This window comes from Hyposmocoma kahamanoa, unplaced genomic scaffold (genome assembly GCF_003589595.1).
Source record: "Hyposmocoma kahamanoa isolate Upper Pololo Valley unplaced genomic scaffold, ASM358959v1 86, whole genome shotgun sequence".
Taxonomy (NCBI): Eukaryota; Metazoa; Arthropoda; class Insecta; order Lepidoptera; family Cosmopterigidae; genus Hyposmocoma; species Hyposmocoma kahamanoa.
In genome coordinates this window covers 12683171-12703228 of record NW_020654289.1, presented here as the reverse complement: position 1 = coordinate 12703228, position 20058 = coordinate 12683171, and the positions used below count along the sequence as shown (strand labels likewise).

The following is a 20058-nucleotide window of genomic DNA, read 5'->3' as shown; positions in this document are numbered from 1 at the left end:
GCAAAATTGCAAATGTAATTCTTCAAAATGGCCATCTGCATTGACCTGGAATCGTCAAGTAATAATTCCTATTAGATATAGGTCAGCGATATCCATATATTAGCGTTTGAAGTCTTTAATAACTCTGAGTGGCCTTCTTGCTACGTTTTTTACGTACAATCAATCGAATAGTACCAGCCTACTCTCGCTTTGGTACTAAACAAACTTACCTTCTGTTTTTCATGAGTACAAGTTTTATTGATCCTGTGAGTTTCTATTTACGAAAATCACTGACTGTAAATAAAACACCATGTGACTTTATAAATTCACGAATTCATTATATAGTGCTATTCAATTTTAGGTACAACGGCTTCTACGTTGAGTCACAAATTAGTTTAATCCAGTAACATATTTAAATATAAAATAATATAAAATATTTACACATTTGCTGGAAACAAGCCATTGTAGCAGAACAAGTTCCTGTTGTTGGACATTTTTATAGAGAACAATAAAGAGACAAGTCAAATAAGCTCCTGTGTTAGTCCTGCTCTCCTGTTACAAACATTATATGCAAAAAAATCAATAATCTCAATATATAAATGCTTTTTAGCAACAAACTCTGAAAGATTTTGGAGTCAATTTGCATATGTCTACAGTTTAACTACATGTACTTATAAAAGAAAATTGAAAGATTGTAATAGTATAAAAATATATTTACTTTCATTTTTTGTTTATTTGGCTTCTTCCACTAGTCTCTATCAGCTTTGCCCATGATGGGGGACAAGTGAATTTTTTTCTCTCTCTTTGCTACTACACCGTCATTGCTTGGGAATTCAATTTCCACTTATCCCTTAAAACCAATAAAACCCTGACGTTTACAGTACAGTTTAACAAAAAGAAAATAATTTGCTCAGCAATCAAGATAGTAAAACAACAACAATTGGGTGTATAAAACTTCAAATAGACAGTAGGTAATGCCCCAAAAATGTACGAAAACATTTTCTACAGAGAATCGAACTAACATACGACAGCCAAAAAACTAATTACTCGCACACTAACATGACGCCGTCAGGTTAGGCGAAGTTCATTAACATCACAAATCTTGAGTTACTATACGCATGTGTACGTGTCTAGTTCAAAATTAGAAACTATACTTTTCAGGCAATTTGAAGAATAACATATTGATTAAATATTGTACTAATGTAATTTTATTAACCCGTTCGTAACAATGACGAACGGCGTTTTCTGTAAAAATTCGTTTATTCCCGGTAGTTCTATGTGGAAAAATTGTAAACTTGACGTGTCATAATTATTCCCATTAGTTTCATGTAATTTTAAACTATTTTTACATCTGACTTTTCTTCCTCATCAGATCTTTAGAAGTTCATTAATTCCATTTCCAAAATGGACAAATATTTTAAAGTGTCTATAAATGCAAAACATTATCAGCAGTAGAGCAGTAGAGTCCTTGTGAAAGAGTTCGTCCAGGGAAGTACTGCCACCTTACCTGTTTCTTTTTAGTGAGCATTGCTGCTTTCCAGTTTTGAAGGATAAGGGTGCTGGTAAAATTACAGACATATGGGATTTGTCAACTCATGTCTGAGTTACATAGACGCAGCGGCAGTGAGTGAGTGGCACAGCAACGGTTATGGATAGACGTGTACCTTACCATCAGGCGAACGACTCGTTCATCCCGTCACTTGATGCTATATAAAAAGACTTTATCATTATTACAGCTTATCTACACAAAGATGTCAAAATAACACAATATTTTTTTTTTTTCGATTACGTTATCTGTTCTCCACTATTTGCTTTCGCGGAAAATGGTGTTTACATATACCTACCCACTTCTCTTCCCAGACTTCGACCGTGTGGAATCACGTAGAATGTATGAACAGGTAGGTACTAGCGTAAATATACTCACGAGATACATTTGGGTCACCTGCAAAAAATATTAAAGACGACATCATGGAGAAAGACACTAACTTGAGCCAATAATATTATCCTTTTTTATTTATTCTCAAAGTCGAAAAGTATGTTTTTGTTTGTGTAGATTCTTAATTTAAAGTTGTTTTATGAGGGTTGAGATATTTTTTATTTCTTTATGTTTGAAAATAAATTTGTTTATTTTTCTCTGACGTGGGTTTTCAGATGTATTATTATTAAATCCGTTGTCCGAACGTCGTCGAAATGCCAGCCAGCTATTCGAGTTAAGGTAGGCGTCCACAGATCCGCAGCGCACGCATAGGATGGATCGCATCAAACGGCACGCTTGTGGCATTACGTCCACTGTATCCGCAGCAATCGGATTGCCGACGCAACTACTAGCTATCGGATTGTCGACGCCACTTTTCGTAGCGAGCGGACGAGTGTAACTTGTGTGTGCGAGACAATGGATTTAGAAAGTGATGAAGAACAATTTATCGTGGTGGCTTGCTTGTTGGCAGAAGAAAAAAGAAGAGAAAAAAAAGGAAACATGATATCTGGATACGTGACATATTTAAGAAGAGATCGTAACATAGAGAATATGATACTCTATTTCCTGATTTGCTAACCGACGACGTAAAATTCGTCCAGTATTTTCGTATGTCTCATGCTAAATTTACTACTCTTCATAACAAATAGCAAATGACGTCTGGCGCGGCTTGCGTCCATTGATACGTAACGCAATCCATATGACGTCGTCGGCAGTTGTATGAACTTCTATACAAAGAATACTAAAATCTGTATAATGCGATCCGTCCGATGCATGCGCTGCGGATCTGTGGACGCCTACCTCTATTTAAACTTTGCTAGCGATCCGAAACCATGACCCCTGGGTGTAATACGATAATGATAATAGGTAACCTGGCACCGTATTAACCGCGTCAATTGTAAAAAAATAACTCAACAGAAAAAAATTGCAAATAGTGCAAGTAAATTACAAAAGTATAATAAATATTATTGCTCTTGAGGTTTACGCTCTGTCCTGTAACTGTATGGTTTGATATTTTTTAATATCATCATCTACGGTCGGTTATCACAAACTGAAACTCTGTTGTAAATTAGTATAGATTCCATACACCGAAAAGACAATTTGATTGTAATAAACAAAAACATGTTTATGTGATCATATCAGGTGCACGAAAGAGCCTCCTACCTTTTCTTTCCAATAGGGCTAGCATATCAGAGAGCGACTTGACATAAAGCGCGGAATTTCTTTGCGAGAATAACAGTTTCTCGCGCTTTGTTCGTTCTTGGTCAAATCGCGCCCTGTTGTGTTAGCCCTACTGTAAGTGTGGTGCAGCCAGTAGGGTTAGCACAACTGGGCTAGCACTACAGGGCTTGCGAGAGATCGACATAAAGCGAAATACTAATATACTTCCTTAGACCAAGTCTCTCGCGCAAGTCGCGCCCTGTCGTGCTAGCCCTATAGGGCAAGAATCGGCGAGTACCTTACGTCGATTGGTAAATTCTTTTGTTACGGTGGCAAGCATTATTGCATGTCATCGATACGATAAGAAGAAGATGAATCATATAAGTTCAAAGATTTTCAAGTATGATTGTAACCTCATATTTTATAATTGCAGAAACCATTTTGCGTAACGAATTTAATCATGTTGTGCTTGATTTCACCAACTATTTCGATAATTTCATCAACTTGATTGAAGAGTAAGTTCTAAGCATAGTTCAAAACAAGTTAGAAATTCCTACATTAAGTAGTGAAAATGAAGTGACGAAAACCTAGACAAACAAAGTCGTTCGTATAAACTGCTTTATAACATCAAACAAACGACAACGTACAGCAGTAAACGCCACAATGAATAAGAGTTACTAAGTTAGGTGTATGCAAGTTTTATTGTAAATAATAAATAAATAAAACGAAAGAATACAACAAAAGCCCCAGCTGTCGTGTCTAGGATTTCTCAATTCGTTCACCATCGGAAAGATAAAAAATATATTATATACCCGATGCTATAATAAAGAATGTACAACAGTTTTAGAACAGATATTTCCACTTTGAGCCTAGCATAAATGTAATAGTATTGTTACGAAAAATCCGTCGGCTTATAGGACAATAATATTATATATAAATAGATTTTTCTTTTAGTAAAGTGTTCTGTGCAGTACTCACCTACGTGAGTAGTATAACCGTGTATTTCTATGGGAAAAGAGAAATGTTTTTATCCATAAAACCAGCGCAGTCACAAAGGTATGTACTACACTGAGCGCGAGCGAGATACATGGCGCCATAGCGGCGGCATTTTTTTCCACTGTGGGGCCACAGGAGTTGAGGCGTTATACCGCAGCGCCAGGGGCGTGCTTGCAGTCCATGCGGCGTGAAAAACTAAAATCGCATATTACTAGACAATTGCGGCAGGGCTCGTCGCCGGCCCCACCAGAGTTTCAAGTAAGGCTATTATTATCACACTGCTCAGCACAAAGCAGCGGAGTAAGCGGGACGATGTATCATGCGCTTACAGACGTTGTCAGTACATTGTACGGCGCGTGTTTTCTATACAAACTGAGATACTTCTCCACAACGTTAAAAAACGCAGCTCCGCACACCGTCGCATAGCGTGGAGCAGTGTGATAATCGCCTAGGTCGCCAACGCGACACGGTGCGTGTATGAAAGTGTGTAAAGAAATGCAAGGGCGACTACAACTATTGTTACAGCGCCATGTGTAACCAGCCTTAGGAAAAAAAATGTTGGCTGATATATTTATTTTATGGAATATGATGATGTTTTAACTACCAAGGTATTCGTATATTGTTGTTGTTATTGATACAAAGATCTAACGAACATAAAGAAAAAATCCTTCGATCCGACTGAACTTAAACTGGTGTCTGTTGCCTTACCGTGGCTACTTTTTTACCAACTGAGCTTCTAGATCTAATAGATCTACCAGATCTTACGAATGCCTCTATATGCTTGCTATAGATCTTTATATCGGATTTAAACGGCTTTTTAATCGTAGTGCGTCCCGTACCTCTCAGAAACCTATAAAAGTTTCTTCACTCAGCCTTGACAGTAACCAAAAAACTGTAGAGACGTCGCAACATTGTTGGCGATAGATGTATTTACTTCCCATAGTAAAATTTGTACAGTCACGGAACTACAAAATGATTTGCACCTTATAGTTCCATGAAAATAAAAAAAATCTGGATACTAAACACGTTTTTCGGCTGATCTAAAAAAAGTTTTCTTTGACTCTACAATCAGTAGAACTGATTTGAGTAGGTACTGTAGTCTAGGCTCTACTCTATGAGTAGAATCACTGGCTGAATGAATAGTTTTGTAATTAGAATGTGTTTAAAAATGAAGTAAGAAAAGAATAGAGCATCTTAATACCGTATACCGGGGTTACTTTGATCTACGGGATTACTTTGATCAAAACTTCCTTTTCACATAAAAATGCAAATTGCGTAAAAGGCAACTACTTTTGGGAGATTTTTTTTTTCGGGTGGCAATACTGATAAACAGTCAAATTCATTTCTGCGGGTGCGCTGGAGATTTCTCTGTATTTTGTGTACAAAAATGTAAGTTTTTCGTTACAACCTATTTTTCATTAAAAAAATGTGTTGCAAAACTTCATGTGCAGCTCAGTGTGTGTTAGTATCATGATTTTTTTGGGTAGAATCCAAAGAGTATTGTACATGTGTGAATTCATTACAAAATTTTTTGTTGTTCTAACCTTAAAGCTTCCGTTATGGCGTCGGTTTATTATATGCGGTGTGTCATTGATAGGGTGCATGGTGTGAGATTGATCATGTGATCAAAGTTACCCCAGCTGCTAGCAGGAAAATTTGCTTTGTGGCTTTGCTTTAATATTTTTAATATTATTTGTTTTTCAGAACGATGCCACGAATATATAAAAGAAAACTAGGTTCCCGCGAGTACCGAAATTACACAGAAGCCAGGTTAGAAGAAGCATTAACTCAAATCGTGGACGGTAAGCTAACCATCAGAGGGGCATCACAGCTTTATAATATATCTTATGGAACTTTGTATAATAAATACAAAGGGACGCACGTTAAAAAGCCTGGCGCTCAACCAGTTTTCTCGGAATCTGAGGAAGAAGCTTTACTGAAATCAGCGGCAAAGTGTGCAGACTGGGGTTATCCTCTGACTATTCTGGATTTAAGGTTCCTCGCAAAAGCTTTTCTGGACAGACAAGGGCGAGTGGTCTCTAAATTTACTAACAATCTTCCCGGAGTTGAGTGGGTATATTCTCTTCTACGACGCCATAAAGGTGAATACTCTCAAAGGGTTTCATCAAATATTAAAAAAGCTAGAGCAAATGTTTCTCATGAGAGTATACATGCTTACTTTAACAATCTTACAACTGTTGTTAAAGATTTGCCAGCGTCTAATATTTTTAACTATGATGAGACGAACATGAGCGATGACCCTGGAAAAAAACAAGGCATTTACAGACGAGGGGTCAAATATCCAGAAAAAATTATTAATTTCTCAAAAAGTGCTACTACAGTGATGGTATGCGGGTCTGCTGATGGTGTTATTTTGCCACCCTATGTCATATACAAAAGTGCACATCTATACGATACATGGAAAGAAGAGGGACCGCGGGGTGCACCATGTTGCGGGAAGACCTGCTGCTCCCAGGGATCTCGATTTAACAGAACCAGCAGTGGCTGGATAGATAGCATAACGTTCCGTGATTGGTTTAGGACTTCTTTTTTGCCGCACGCCAAAGCATTGCCAGGTAGAAAAGTTTTGATTGGGGACAATCTATCCTCACATATGGATGATGACGTTCTAAATGAATGTGAAAAAAACAACATTGATTTTGTTTGCCTGGTTCCATACTCAACTCATTTATGTCAGCCGTTAGACGTGGCCTTCTTCAGGCCAATGAAAAGCGCTTGGAGAAACGTATTGACTAACTGGAAAATGCAAAACCCTCGTTTATCAACTGTCCCAAAAGATACTTTTCCGCGCTTGCTCCAAAAGGCACTAAAAAAGATAGATTCAGTCCAAGCCAAACCAAACTCACCTTTTGCAAATGTCACTGAAGGAGTGAAAAGAAATTTAATGAGTGCTTTTAAAGCCACTGGCATATTTCCCCTATCGAGAGAACAGGTGTTGAAACGACTGCCTATTGTAGAAAATAGCGACCCGACGAACGAAGTTGAAAGTTGTTTAACTGACTATCTCAGAGAACAGCGTTACGGTGGTCAATTAGTAGGTTCTAGAAGAAGGACAAGACTAAATGTTGAGCCAGGTGCTAGCGTCTCTACTGCTAATGCAGTTGACACGCAAGCGCCTGAGAGAGATGCCCATGACTTAAATGCTTCTAATATGGACCAAGGAAACTTACCTTCAAATAATGTTGAAGAGGTACCGCGTGATCTGGTCCCTATAGATGAGGCCACTGAGTCTGAAAATCCAGTTTCAGAGACACAAGAAGATTTAGAAGTAGGGAGATTTGTCTTGGTAAAATTTTACTCTCGTCGAGGAAAGAAAACTTACAAATATGTTTGCCGAATTACCTGTATGGACCCCTTATTAGTCGAAGGTTTTAAATCGATGGGAAATAAAAAAGACTTCAGACTTGTACGTGACGACATATCAGAAATTGAAGAGACTGATATTTTAAGCTATCTGTCAAGGCCTCGAACTTTTGCTAGTAAAGATAATGTTGAATGCGTTCAGTTTAACTTTGATGTTAATATTTTAGAACTTCCTTGAATTAACAATTTTGTTACATTCACTATGGCTACTTTGAATGATCTCTTTTATTGAAATTTTGATCTCATTTTGTGAACTTATAAAAAATATAATTAGATATAAGGTAAAAGAAATTGTCTATGCATATTGTGTTTGAATTTGTTTTTTGAAGAATTTTATTGTCACATGACATAGGTACTAGTTGTAAGCTATAAGAAGTTTTCTACGAATATTTTGTTTGAATTTGATTTTTGAAGATTTTATTATCATCGAGTGACATATTAGAAGACTGTTACAGTCAACAATCTTTAATTAAAACAAAGGTTCTGTCATATATGGTAGTTTTATTCGATCAAAGTCACCCCAAGGTATAAAAACAGCAATAACTTTTTTCCCTGTTGACCGATTTTTAATTTCTTTTTTGTTTTAGGATAGTAATTGGGGTTACTTCCAATATTCATGCTAAAAAAGGGGGGTTTCAAAGTAACCCCAAATCAATTATAACTTTAATCACGCTGTTTTTATTTTTTTTCTCAAAAAGTATTGAATAATTGTTTATTCTTTTAACGTTTTTAGAGAGAACTATTAAAACCGATAAGTCCACATTTTTTATATAAAAAAAAAATCACGGGATAAAAAGTTACAGACGTTTAAATTTCAAAATTGATCAAAGTAACCTCGGTTTACGGTATTACGAAATATAACCCAACGTTGAAAATATGTAAAAAAGTGCAATAAAGCAAGTTTCGAAGGTTATTCCAGTTTAAATTCATAAAAGTACCTCTCGCTACGCAACCCAAGCTACGTTTGTAACTGAGGCGTAGCTTGGGATGCGTAGCGAGAGGTACTTTTATGAATTTAAACTGGAATAATCTTCATAATATACTTTATTGCACTTTATTACATGCTTTCGGCGTTGGGTTATATTTCGAAATATCAAGATGCTACACATACTAATCACAAAACTATTCATTCAGCCAGTGATTCTACTCATAGAGTAGACCCTAGACTACATCCCTCTTCCTCACAGCTGAAGGGGTGAATATCCCTAGCTGGTGCTCTACCTACGATAGGCAACTTACATAAGTGATCAGCCTTTACTATAGGCTAGCCACACAATGCTCGGAAGCTATTACCTTACCAACAAGTAACCACCGAGGAGGCTATGGCTTTAGTCTACCAAAAACCTATCTAAAAGGACAGACCATGACCACATCCTAATCAAACAAATCAAAATATAATTACTCGCTATCCTAGCTAATTAGGAAACCTGACTAAACCCTAAGACTTTATTTCAGCGACCCTAGCCTGGCTGAACGATCCTAACAAAATTTCTAAACATCACTACTGAAACTTCCTAACTGTTTCCCTAAATTGTCTTCAACGTGCATGCTGCTACAACGACGACACAGGCTAGAGCATCCATCGGATGATCACTGGGTTACATCAATATTGATCTCCCAGCTGCCTCAGTCCTCATCCTGCAGCTATCCACATTCCATCAGCTTTTCTCACTTCCTTTAAACAAACAAGAACAAACACACATATAACCCTAACAACACATCCTAACATACATAATTATGGGATATCCCCATATTCCATATGAAGGACTTAATAATTAAATAAATATATCTTCCCTGAATGCAGACAGTTCTTGTTCATCTGGGAGGGTGAGCACGAACGTAAGGTAAGGTAATAGCTTCCGAGCAGTGTGTGGATAGCCTATAGTAAAGGCTGATCACTTATGTAAGTTGCCTATCATAGGTAGAGCACCAGCTAGGGATATTCACGACTTCAGCTGTGAGGAAGAGGGATGTAGTCTAGGCTCTACTCCATGAGTAGAATCACTGGCTGAATGAACAGTTTTGTAATTAGAATGTGTTTTGGAAAATGAAGTAAGAAAAGAATAGAGCATCTTGATATTACGAAATATAACCCAACGCTGAAAATATGTAAAAAAGTGCAATAAAGCAATTTTTGAAGATTATTCCAGTTTAAATTCATAAAAGTACCTCTCGCTACGCATCCCAAGCCACGCCCCAGTTACAGTACCATAAAAATAATATTCATATTGAATTTAATGGACAAAATTGAAATAATTTTATGATAGTTAATTATTCGCTACAATAATTAGAATGGACAGTTTAATGCTATTTAAAATGAAAAATTGCAACATTAAATTTTAATGTCACGACAAATTTCTAAGTAAATATTGTGTTGCGTTAACCAATTAAGTTAGAACAGCTTTTTAACCAACTTAAGCTACTTAAGTTGCCATTTTATCACCAATAAAATGTAACACCGTTGTTTAATTTTACTCGTACTTCTTTAAGTCATTTTAATCTACAGATCGTAAATGTCAGGTATATAAATGATTCAGATTGTTTGGTTGTTGGTTTTTCTCTCCATTCCCTTCATTTTATTTCGATTTTGCATAATGTTATAAACTTCCTTTGTTTATTTATTTTTTATTTTATATCTTATAATGTATGTATTTATTACTATTATTTGTATTTTATTTTATTGACGAGTACCTAGTGTATTTATTCAAAACACTTTCATTACAAGACATTCTTTAGTTGCACCCCTCTTTCCAACTCTTAAATTTCTGTCCTAAGGTTTCCTGGAAGAAATTGCTACTTAGCAATAAGGCTACCTATCGCACATTAGCTTACTCCGTGTTACTTACATTACTGTTCTGTGTTGTCTCATTGTAATTTTTAAAATGTGCAATAAAGAATATGTTATTCATTCATTAGATTGGGAGAATTTTGAGGTTAGGAGGAAGGTTCATGGTTTTCGCAATTGTTACACATTGGAAATTGTAAATTGTTTTTTAGATCTAAATAGCGTACATTCGTTTTTTCAAGCAAGCTATTACAGGTCCCAGTCGTGAGACTGATTGAGATGATCTCATCTATCAAACATTGTGTAGTTAAAAAAAATGTACTTTATTTAGTTCCGGAAATAAGTAATATTTTTATCACAATTACAATTATTATTAATTATAAATATTTACTAGCAGTAGAGCTTCTTGTGAAAGAGTTTATCCAGGAAAGTACTGCCACCTAACCTACTTATGCCGCCAAGCAGTAATGTGATCATTTTGAAGGGTAAGGTAAGGGTGCTAGTAAAATACTGGCTCATGGGACTTATCACCTTATGTCTCAGCGTGACGGGTGCCCCTCAAATTTTTGCGAATCAAAGCTTTGAGTGACACTGCAACTGTCATGGATAGGCGTGTCGTTTACTACCAGGTGCACGACTTGTTTGTTCCGTCCCTTGATATCATAACAAAAAATATAAAGACATAAAAGGTAAAATTTTACTAATTAGATGAAATTGGATGTCAGCGGTAGATCACACAATGTGCTGGTAGAGTGTTCTTTCTTAATTCCTTTTCTAAATCTTGTTACACGTTGGACCAGGTACTTGCCTTCTTTCCCGAGACTGTGCTGCAACCTTGTCGTGGTAAGGGGTCTTGCGTGCCCTTATGATGGCTATGGCGGATATGACAGGCTTGTGAGGGAGGGGTCGGACGAAGAGCAGCACATCCTGCAGTGGACCCACTTCCGGTACCACTTTGATTAGCAGAACAGATTGGGATGTGGTAGAAGCTCTGCCTGTGGTCGGTAAAAGAGCGGGCTCTTTTTAGAGCGAGAGTCGCCATCAAAGATGGGGACCACGAGGAAACAAAAGCTCTATAAAAACTAAAAGTCTACCGCACCCTAAGCGGTCTGGATGCGGGTCGCAGCGTATTCAGTACCGAGCTTGGGCCAAATAAGTTATGTGACTGAAAGGGCCAGGTCCGGATTAGCGGCCAGCCGGAAGTACTACACTTGTATGGCGAACGGATGGGCGTAACTGCGTCTCGATGGCGCTCTTCCCTTTAACAGGAGCAGAGGACCTCACCCACAAAAAGGAAAAATGAGTGGGAATAAGGAGAATATATAGGCCGCAGGGCCCCCGGTGTACCCACACCGGGGGCGAACCTAGGTTATAATACCAAGGCCAGGTCTCGTCTTCAGTTGGCAACCCTGCTGCAAACCACGCGCACTGCGTACAAAGTTCGCGGGAAGAATCCCATGGCTCCAACAGAGAAGAAACCATCCGGGAGATATGAAATCATCGAGATGACCTGACAGGGAGTCGAAAAAATTCTCCAAGACGCTGCCAAAAGTCGCAATCTTAAGGGGACTGTCTGGGGAGAAATAAATAAAGGCCATAAAATTTTGAGGGCCATGGATTTACTCAAATTATACAAACCCGACGCCTCATGGCAGATAACAAGAGGATGAGAGGGGAGTTGACCGCCCTGAGAGCTGAGGTGGCGGCTCTCCGAACGGCCTTCACAGAGAGGACCAAGGCTCCCGCATCACAGGGAATAGAGGACCTGGTGGAGTATCTAAAGAAGAATTTCCTAATCACTCTGGGTGAGATTACCAACATTCGCCCCGGAGAGAAGGAGAAACGCCTCCCACCTGAACCGATTCTTGGGGCACCTCTGGCTGCCGACAGGAGTGCCGTGTTTTCTCCAGCGCAGCGTTCGGTCAGGACGCGCCCAGTCAGCGCGACCACTGCTACCAAACCTGCCACCACCTCCCCTGGAGCTACCACCCGGAGGTCACGACAAGGCACTACCGCGCCACCCGGTATCAAGCTGGAGACTATGCAGGCTGCAGCGCCACCTACAGAATGGACGGAGGTTGTCCGGTGAAAACGAAAGCGCAAAAAGTCGAATAAAGCCGTCGCCGGCGATTACGGTCTTTTGTAAATTTTCTATGATATGTTATGTATTTAAAGCCATCTTTTGAGATATCGGCGGAAAAGTAGCGCTGAGGCTCTACCCAGTGTACTAATTCAGGGCTCACTTACCTCTTCGGCTTATTGTGTATTTTTTTTACTTGATTTTTCTTTTGTTTTTTAGTTTTTGATTTTTTTGTTATATTTCAACGATACACGACTTTACAAAATATCTGGCTTTGTTAAATGGTAACAAATTATTTTAGTACGCACAATGAAACCCCTCAAGCGCGTTTACGCACTGCATCCGATTCGTAATCGTTCCAAATGCGAGACTATACAAACCTTGAAAACTCGAATCCACTTCGGATGTCCCTTGGTGCGCCAAGTCCGATTCCAATTCGAGAAAATACGAATATCGCTTATAAACCTAGAGATAAAATGGCATTTTGGACACCTATGATATTTCGGACTGTCATTTTTTTAAATAAGAGTGGCAATCGCGTACTGGAAGATTCACACGGTAGACGAAGACTTGATGGGAGTTGTGGGAATCCGCTGGGTGCAAGCAGGGCAAGAGCGGTCGTTGTGGCGATCTTTGGGGGAAGCCTATATACAGCAGTGGACGTCTTTTAGCTAAATTGATGATGATGATGGTGACTTGAATTGTTATTGAATGTCTCGCCTTTGTTTCTTTTATTCATAATATAGAACAGATACAGCCGTAGATTTATAAATAAATGCTTGAGGAAGAGTAGAAGGTCTTTGGAAAAGGGCAACAAAACTCTTTGAATACGTTTACGTATAATGTTTACAACGGTTCTTCTGGGAAGCCGTGCCTAGTATTGGGACCTATTTGGGTTTATGATGATAATTCTCATTGTGGAAGCATTCATATATACTAATTCATATATACTAATTAATGTATGTAAATTATTTATTTAAGTTCTTTTTGTTGCATGGGATATGCACCCTTTGTTGTCATAACTGGGTTGTTTGAATTTAACGCATCACTACATTCTGGTCGGTACTCACGAGTCGGCACACTTCCATGTCTATGAAATATTGTCCACTGGTCTCATTTTCCGACAAGTACACTCAAAAGTCAAAAATAATTGTATTATTTTTAAAAAAACTTATGACGTGCAATTTGCAGTTCAACGTCTGCTATATTGGATAAGCTTAGGCAACGTATCGCAATTGATTACAATTTAAAACTCATCCACTCGGGGACAGCCACTACATCAAGCTGCGGTAGAAATTTAATTTAAGTTAGCGCATTTCAGCAAGACGGAATCTTATCCGAAGTTTATATAGATATCAAACGAAAGACGATAAATCGAACAGTATTTATCTATAGCATTATAGCTCCAGAACGAACGAGTGAATAGAATTGAAAGCGATTTGTGTATTTCAATTCAAATGGTCTTGAATTGTGAACAATAGACCAAGAACGATGTGCTATCAATCCACGGTAATCAGACTAAGAAGTTTGTTACAAAATTATCACTGCACTTTCAGTTTATTTGGTATGAATAATAACTGTTTATAATAATAGCAACGCCTACATACATAGCCCCGCACTAGGGAAACTCTGTGTCGCGGGTGCCATGAACACACACATAGACATTAAAACAACCACAAATTACACCCAAACTCATGAGACTAAATGTAGATCATGCAAATATTTCTCACGGCCTGCGTAGCAGACCAATATGGTAACCGTTCCGCCACAGAAGCAGTTAATTTTATTTTATTAGGGGAGTTTACAAGTACTTTTAAAACAGATTTCCTTGGGAACAATCTCAGGCTGATTAAAACGTTCCACATATGAACATAAAAAAAGAATACTGCAATAGCACAAACTAACATCATGTACGAGAACAGAATAATCGCCATATTACTCAATCGATAAGGAGTTATTAGTCATAATAGTTTTTATTTATATTCCTAACACTATTCAGTAATGCTAACTATGTTGGAAGATAACAATTAATTTTAAAATTATTAAGGAACATGGAGCAACTTATACATACGAAATTTCCTAACCGGAATTTTGAGCACAATATTGCTGACAAGCTCTGAACAAGCAATATTACCTGTGCAATGCTCAGCAAAAAACAGCCATCAGCTATATTTATCCGCAGATTTAAAGGTAACAGGTGAAATTTTGCACTACTCAAATTTGTAACTACCAATAAATTTAATGTGTATTTTTCAATGCTGTTAGAGTACCTAAGTATAATATAATTTGTGATGCATACTCAAGATGGCCACGGACATATTGTGCAATAAAGAATTTCCAAAATTACTTTTCAATAAATTAGAAACACTAGTTTGTTGTAATTGTTAATACAAAGATCGAACACTCAGAAAAAACACTCAGAAAAAATTCCTTCGATCCGGTCGGATTCGAACCGACGTCTTCTTTCATACCGTGCCAGACGCTATACCAACTAAGCATATCAATAATTGAAAATCAATTCAATAAAAATTTAATTAAATTAGAAACATTTCACTTTTGGACAAAATTCGTGTAAAAAATATAAAATAACATTTTGATACATTATCGAGTTTTTAGCTGTGCAATATATGTCTAGTGTTTTAGATCCGCTTGTAAAAGAGTCGTGTCTGAGGCATTATTAACAACTTTCAAAACTTTCATACCATACACAAACAACAAAAATATTGAATTTAAAAACACTATCCGATATCCTTGATAAATATTACAAATAAAAGAGGTCCTAATAATAACCCTGGAGAACACCAGAAGGAATATTAACCCATGAAGAAACATAGCCATTACGTACCACCGACTGAGACCTGCACAAAACATACCTTAAACCATCTGTACAAATCACCATGTATGCCCAGAGTTAATAATTTTAACCGTAGAATGTTATAATCTATACGATTGAATGCCTTACTATAATCTATATTTACAGTATCAATTTGTACCTTCGTACATATTATAAGTCAGGAACACATTCAAAATAAATAAATTTGAGGTCCTGAATCTTGTTGGTGTGGTATAAAACTGTTATAATATAATAGTTAATAGACTGTTAAAGCTTATTAAATGCCACGGGTTCAAAGTCTTTAGCAAGTAAATATAATTTAGAGGATTGTACAATTTTCTAAATTCGTCTTGGATTTAAGTCGTTTAGGAAAAAAAAAATTGTAATCGATAAAGAAAGCATTCTATAAAATTATGGTGTAAAGTTAACGTAAGCAAATAAAACATATAACGTCTTAACTCAATACTGGCGTTAAAAGGAGGCAGTCATTAGCTAATGACTGTATCCGAAAAACACGTTTGATATATATACATGTATATATATATATATATATATAAAGGCGCAGTAAAGTTGCACACAAAAGAATGCGATAGAGTCGCAAGCGGGCTTCAAACTTGTAAAATAATTTAAATAAACGCAATAAAAGCATACAAATAATAACTTAATCAAGATGTTGATAGAAAATATTATAACTGTAGGTTAGTGAATCTCTCTATTTTTATGTGACGGAATCTTTGCAATGAAATAAGTATAAAAAGTAAATAGATAAATTGATGTTGTGTTTCATCAATCTTGGAAACAATTTCGAATAAGTTGGACTTATTAATTATTAATAAGGAGTTATTTTTGAGAGCGACTCCCATAATTTTCACATTGTTGAGCTGCAACCATTGATTATTGTTATTCAAGTCCTCTTTAAGTTTCGATAAAGCTTTCAGCTAATATATCTCATCCTGAGCTTTCTCAACAGTCTCATCTATACCATTTAACTTCGAAGTGAATTGATCAACGGTTGAGGTTGTTGATGTCGGTTTTTATTACATTAACCTCAACCATAACGTCTATCAGGTAGGCCAAAGTTTATTGTACATTATTAATTCTTAAGGTCTTCTAGATTAACTGGCTTTCGTGATCTGATATCTTTCTTAGCAATAGGTAAAGTGTCTGTCTGTCACCACCGAGTTTACGATAACCCGCCCCAGATATCCCTGAAGTTCAATCAAAGTCGTTTTTACAATAAAGCACTGAATAGTATCCATTGAATCTTCACTGTAACAAGCGCAACGGACTTTCCTTATAAAATTGACAAGTTGAAATAACAACAAGAAAGTTTGGGTACCACCAGAGATAGGCAAGTGCCCGGGTTTTAACCCCGTGCTTATGTCAACGCCGGGTAAAGTAGAATTAAAACCCGTTGACGCCAAAAATCGGGAGCAAAAATTAAATATTTGTTGTACATCGAGTTTTGTTACAAAATGTTTATGACTTTCTGATCTAATCTATTCGAATTGCCTTTCTATTCAATGAATTCGCTTGAAAATTGCATTGCAACAAATCAATACACAAAATCGCTAAATAATCATATGAAAATGAATTGATCTTCATAAATATCTAACCCACAGCCCATCTTTGGGTGCCACAGATCTTCACTGGATAGCAAGCAGAGGAACTACAACCGCAACAGAACGTGTGTTCTACCGGAGATCGAACCATAGACTTTATTGATATATACCCAAGTCACGTTTTCTCTATTAAGTTTATGAGATTACCACTCACTTAATACTTTGGTGAACAGTAACAAATTCTTTTAGAACGCACTATTGAACGCCTTGGTGCTTCTAACTATCATGGCAATATACGCTCTATTTATTTCAGCTTTTACGTTTTAACTTAAAGCGTCCCGGCACGCGGGCGAGTCTGGCTTGAATTTGGTCTACGCGGCGGCCGGGTGGAGGCCACGCGGCGACCGCGCGGTTGTATTATTCAGAGGAATTTAAATGTTGTTGCCTAGAAAAGAGAATTCAGATTCGCCATTGATGTACATGAAGGCATGGTAACTGGGCGGACGCGCGGCGCTTATGGGAGTTTAAAAAAGAGACCAAGTTTTTTTTTACAAATATTCTCTACTCTACTTTTCGAACAAATTTCTCTCCAGTGAAATTACAAATATTTTGCATTTGGATTACGAAGCAGCATTGAACATTTAAGACAAAAAGAACTGACGGAATATAATTTTTGATCACGTTTCTCTTAAATGTTTTTGGCTTTGATAATGGGCTTTGACTGTGAAGTATAAAATATCAGATGTAAGATGAGACGATGACGTACTACAATGGGAGCAGATTTAGTTTTCAGTTTGTTGGTAGATTTGGTACGCAAATAAACAAATGCAGTTTCAGTTTATTTACAAGGATATTTAAATATAAATTCGGGCTTTGCGAATACCAATACATATTATTTTAATACATATAGTTTTACTACGCGTAAATTAATGTAAAATTGTTATAGTATATGAAAAAAGCACAGAAGTGCATTATTTTGATTGGTGTTTTAGTAGCAGTAGAGCTCCTTATAAAAGAATTAGTCCAAGAAAGTACTGCCATCTTACTTATTTCTGCCGCCAAACAGTGGTGTGAGCACTACAGCGTTCCGGTTTTGAAGGGTAAATGTGCTGATGAAATTACAGGCACATAAGACGTGTCAACTTAGTCAGGATGACAAGTACAGTGGCATTGTCCCTCAGATCTTTGTAATTTAAAGCTCTGAGTGGCACTGCAATTGCTATGGACAGGCGGTAGACGCATGACTTGTTCGACCGACTTGGTATCATAAAAAAATGTCTACTCACAAACTAAATTCTATTTTTTCTCCAACACATTGAAGATTATTACAATTCAGTTTGCGATGTCCCTTACATATATTTTTATTTTTAAGCCATACCTACGCTATCATTAAAGTATATGTACCCAATGCGATAGTTAAGACCATATGATTAATATTTTCAAATACTTATTAATAATCCAACTTATAACTACAGATAAATAAGGCAACCTTTGTTAATTCACTCAGAGGACAGGTAAGTATATCCACCTCATTATCAATCAAGTTCCGTGTTGCGCCCATGAGCGACGCTCCTCTTAGGCACTTACTAAAATTTATGTGCCTTAGTAAATCCGCGTTTTCATTTTTCGCCCTTAGTAATTTAAAAACATATGTTATTAATGCGGCGTTTCTTCTGACTTCAAGTTTATTGTCTACATATATGGACTATAAGTGTCCTGAATGAATAAGAAAAAAATACTATAAATGGTCAGAAATGAATTTATTAAAATATTCTCCGTTAGTGTTAATGCATTTTTTCATACGAATTCATTTCATACGAAAACATTTATGCCACTCCTCCGTGACAATCTCTGAAACATATTTTTCGTACTCTTCAACAGCCGCTTCAGGTAATGAAAATCGTTGACCGCGTAACTGGTTCTTAATTTTTGGGAATAAATAAAAGTCACAAGGTGCCAGGTCGGGACAGTACGCGGGATGGCTCATAAGGTCAACGTTGTTCACCTTCAAAAATTCATTTGTCTGTCTGGCCGTGTGAGAACTGGCATTATCGTGGTGCAAGATAATACAGCGTTTACGGTTATTTTTACGGATTTTGTCAATAACTTCCGGCAAACAATTGGTCGCGTACCAATCACTATTCACAACGATTCTCCAAAGTAACAGTAGCCACATTTCCAGTTCTATTTCAAAAAGAAGCAATCATCCGCTTAGAGGCACTTTGCTCGCACGCCACTTTGGTTGGTTTCGGCTCATCTCGAAAGACCCATACGCTCTATTGCAGCTTTGTTTTGGGATCGTAACTATAAATCCATATTTCGTCACCTGTTCCTATGTCTCACACCAAATTTGACGCCCTTTCGTTGAATCTGGTAAACATGACATTGCACTAAGTGACGCGATCTGTTTTTTGAGCCTCAGTCAAATTGTGTGGGATCCACCGAGAGCACAGCTTTTTCACACCCAAATGTTTGTGTAGCATTGATTGTATTTGACTCATGTGTATGCCTAAAGTATGTCACATTACTGTTTGTTTTGATCATACGGCGCACAACATCGATCGTTTTGTTGTTCACAGCAGTGGACGGGCTGACCATCACGAAATTCGTCACTGAAATTCACACGACCACGAATTCTGCAAACCAGCTATAAATAGTCGTATTGCATGGTGCTTCATCGCCAAAAGCAGTTTGAAGCCGAGCAAAGCTCCGCTGAGCTGTTAAATTATACTTAAAGTCATAGAAAATCATACTACGAAAATTTTCACGAGTTAAATCCATGGTGATGTACACAACCAATTTCCAAAATGACGCCACAATGTAAAAACAAGTTGAAATCAAAGAGTTTCATTTTCAAATGTTGTAATTACTTTTTAAATATTGTTTACGTAAGTTGGCAGTTCCGGAAAGTTATAGTGCGCCCTACGTATCATCTACTATGGCTAATATAAATAATGTTGGGTACATCCGTGAGTAGAATGGATATATAGATACGCCACACTGTCTTTAATATTTTAGTGTGAAGAAAATCGTCCAGGGAAGAACTGCCACCTTACCTACTCCTGCCGCTAAGTAGTAGTGTGATCATTACTGCGTTTCGGTTTTGAAGGGTAAGCCTACTAGTAAACACAGACACAAAGGAGTTGTTTGGGAGGCAATTGGGCGCAATGGCGGTGCCCCTCAAATACTCAGGGCGTCGTTTACCATCAGGAGCACGATTTGTTCGTCCCGTCACTTAAGTGACGTCACACGCACGCACACACACACACACACACACACACACACACACACACACACACACAC

General features: G+C 37.4%; 2 protein-coding genes across 2 annotated transcripts in view; one reads left to right on the top strand and one right to left on the bottom strand.

The window, feature by feature from the left end:
- The window catches only part of LOC113234720 (gonadotropin-releasing hormone receptor), a 205784-nt gene that overhangs the window by 71372 nt on the left and 114354 nt on the right, over window positions 1-20058 (bottom strand). The gene's annotated exons all lie outside the window — the stretch shown is intronic.
- LOC113234910 lies at window positions 5820-7673 on the top strand. The gene has a single exon (XM_026470431.1). It carries the CDS (start codon window positions 5820-5822, stop codon window positions 7671-7673), a length of 1854 nt encoding a protein of 617 aa, XP_026326216.1.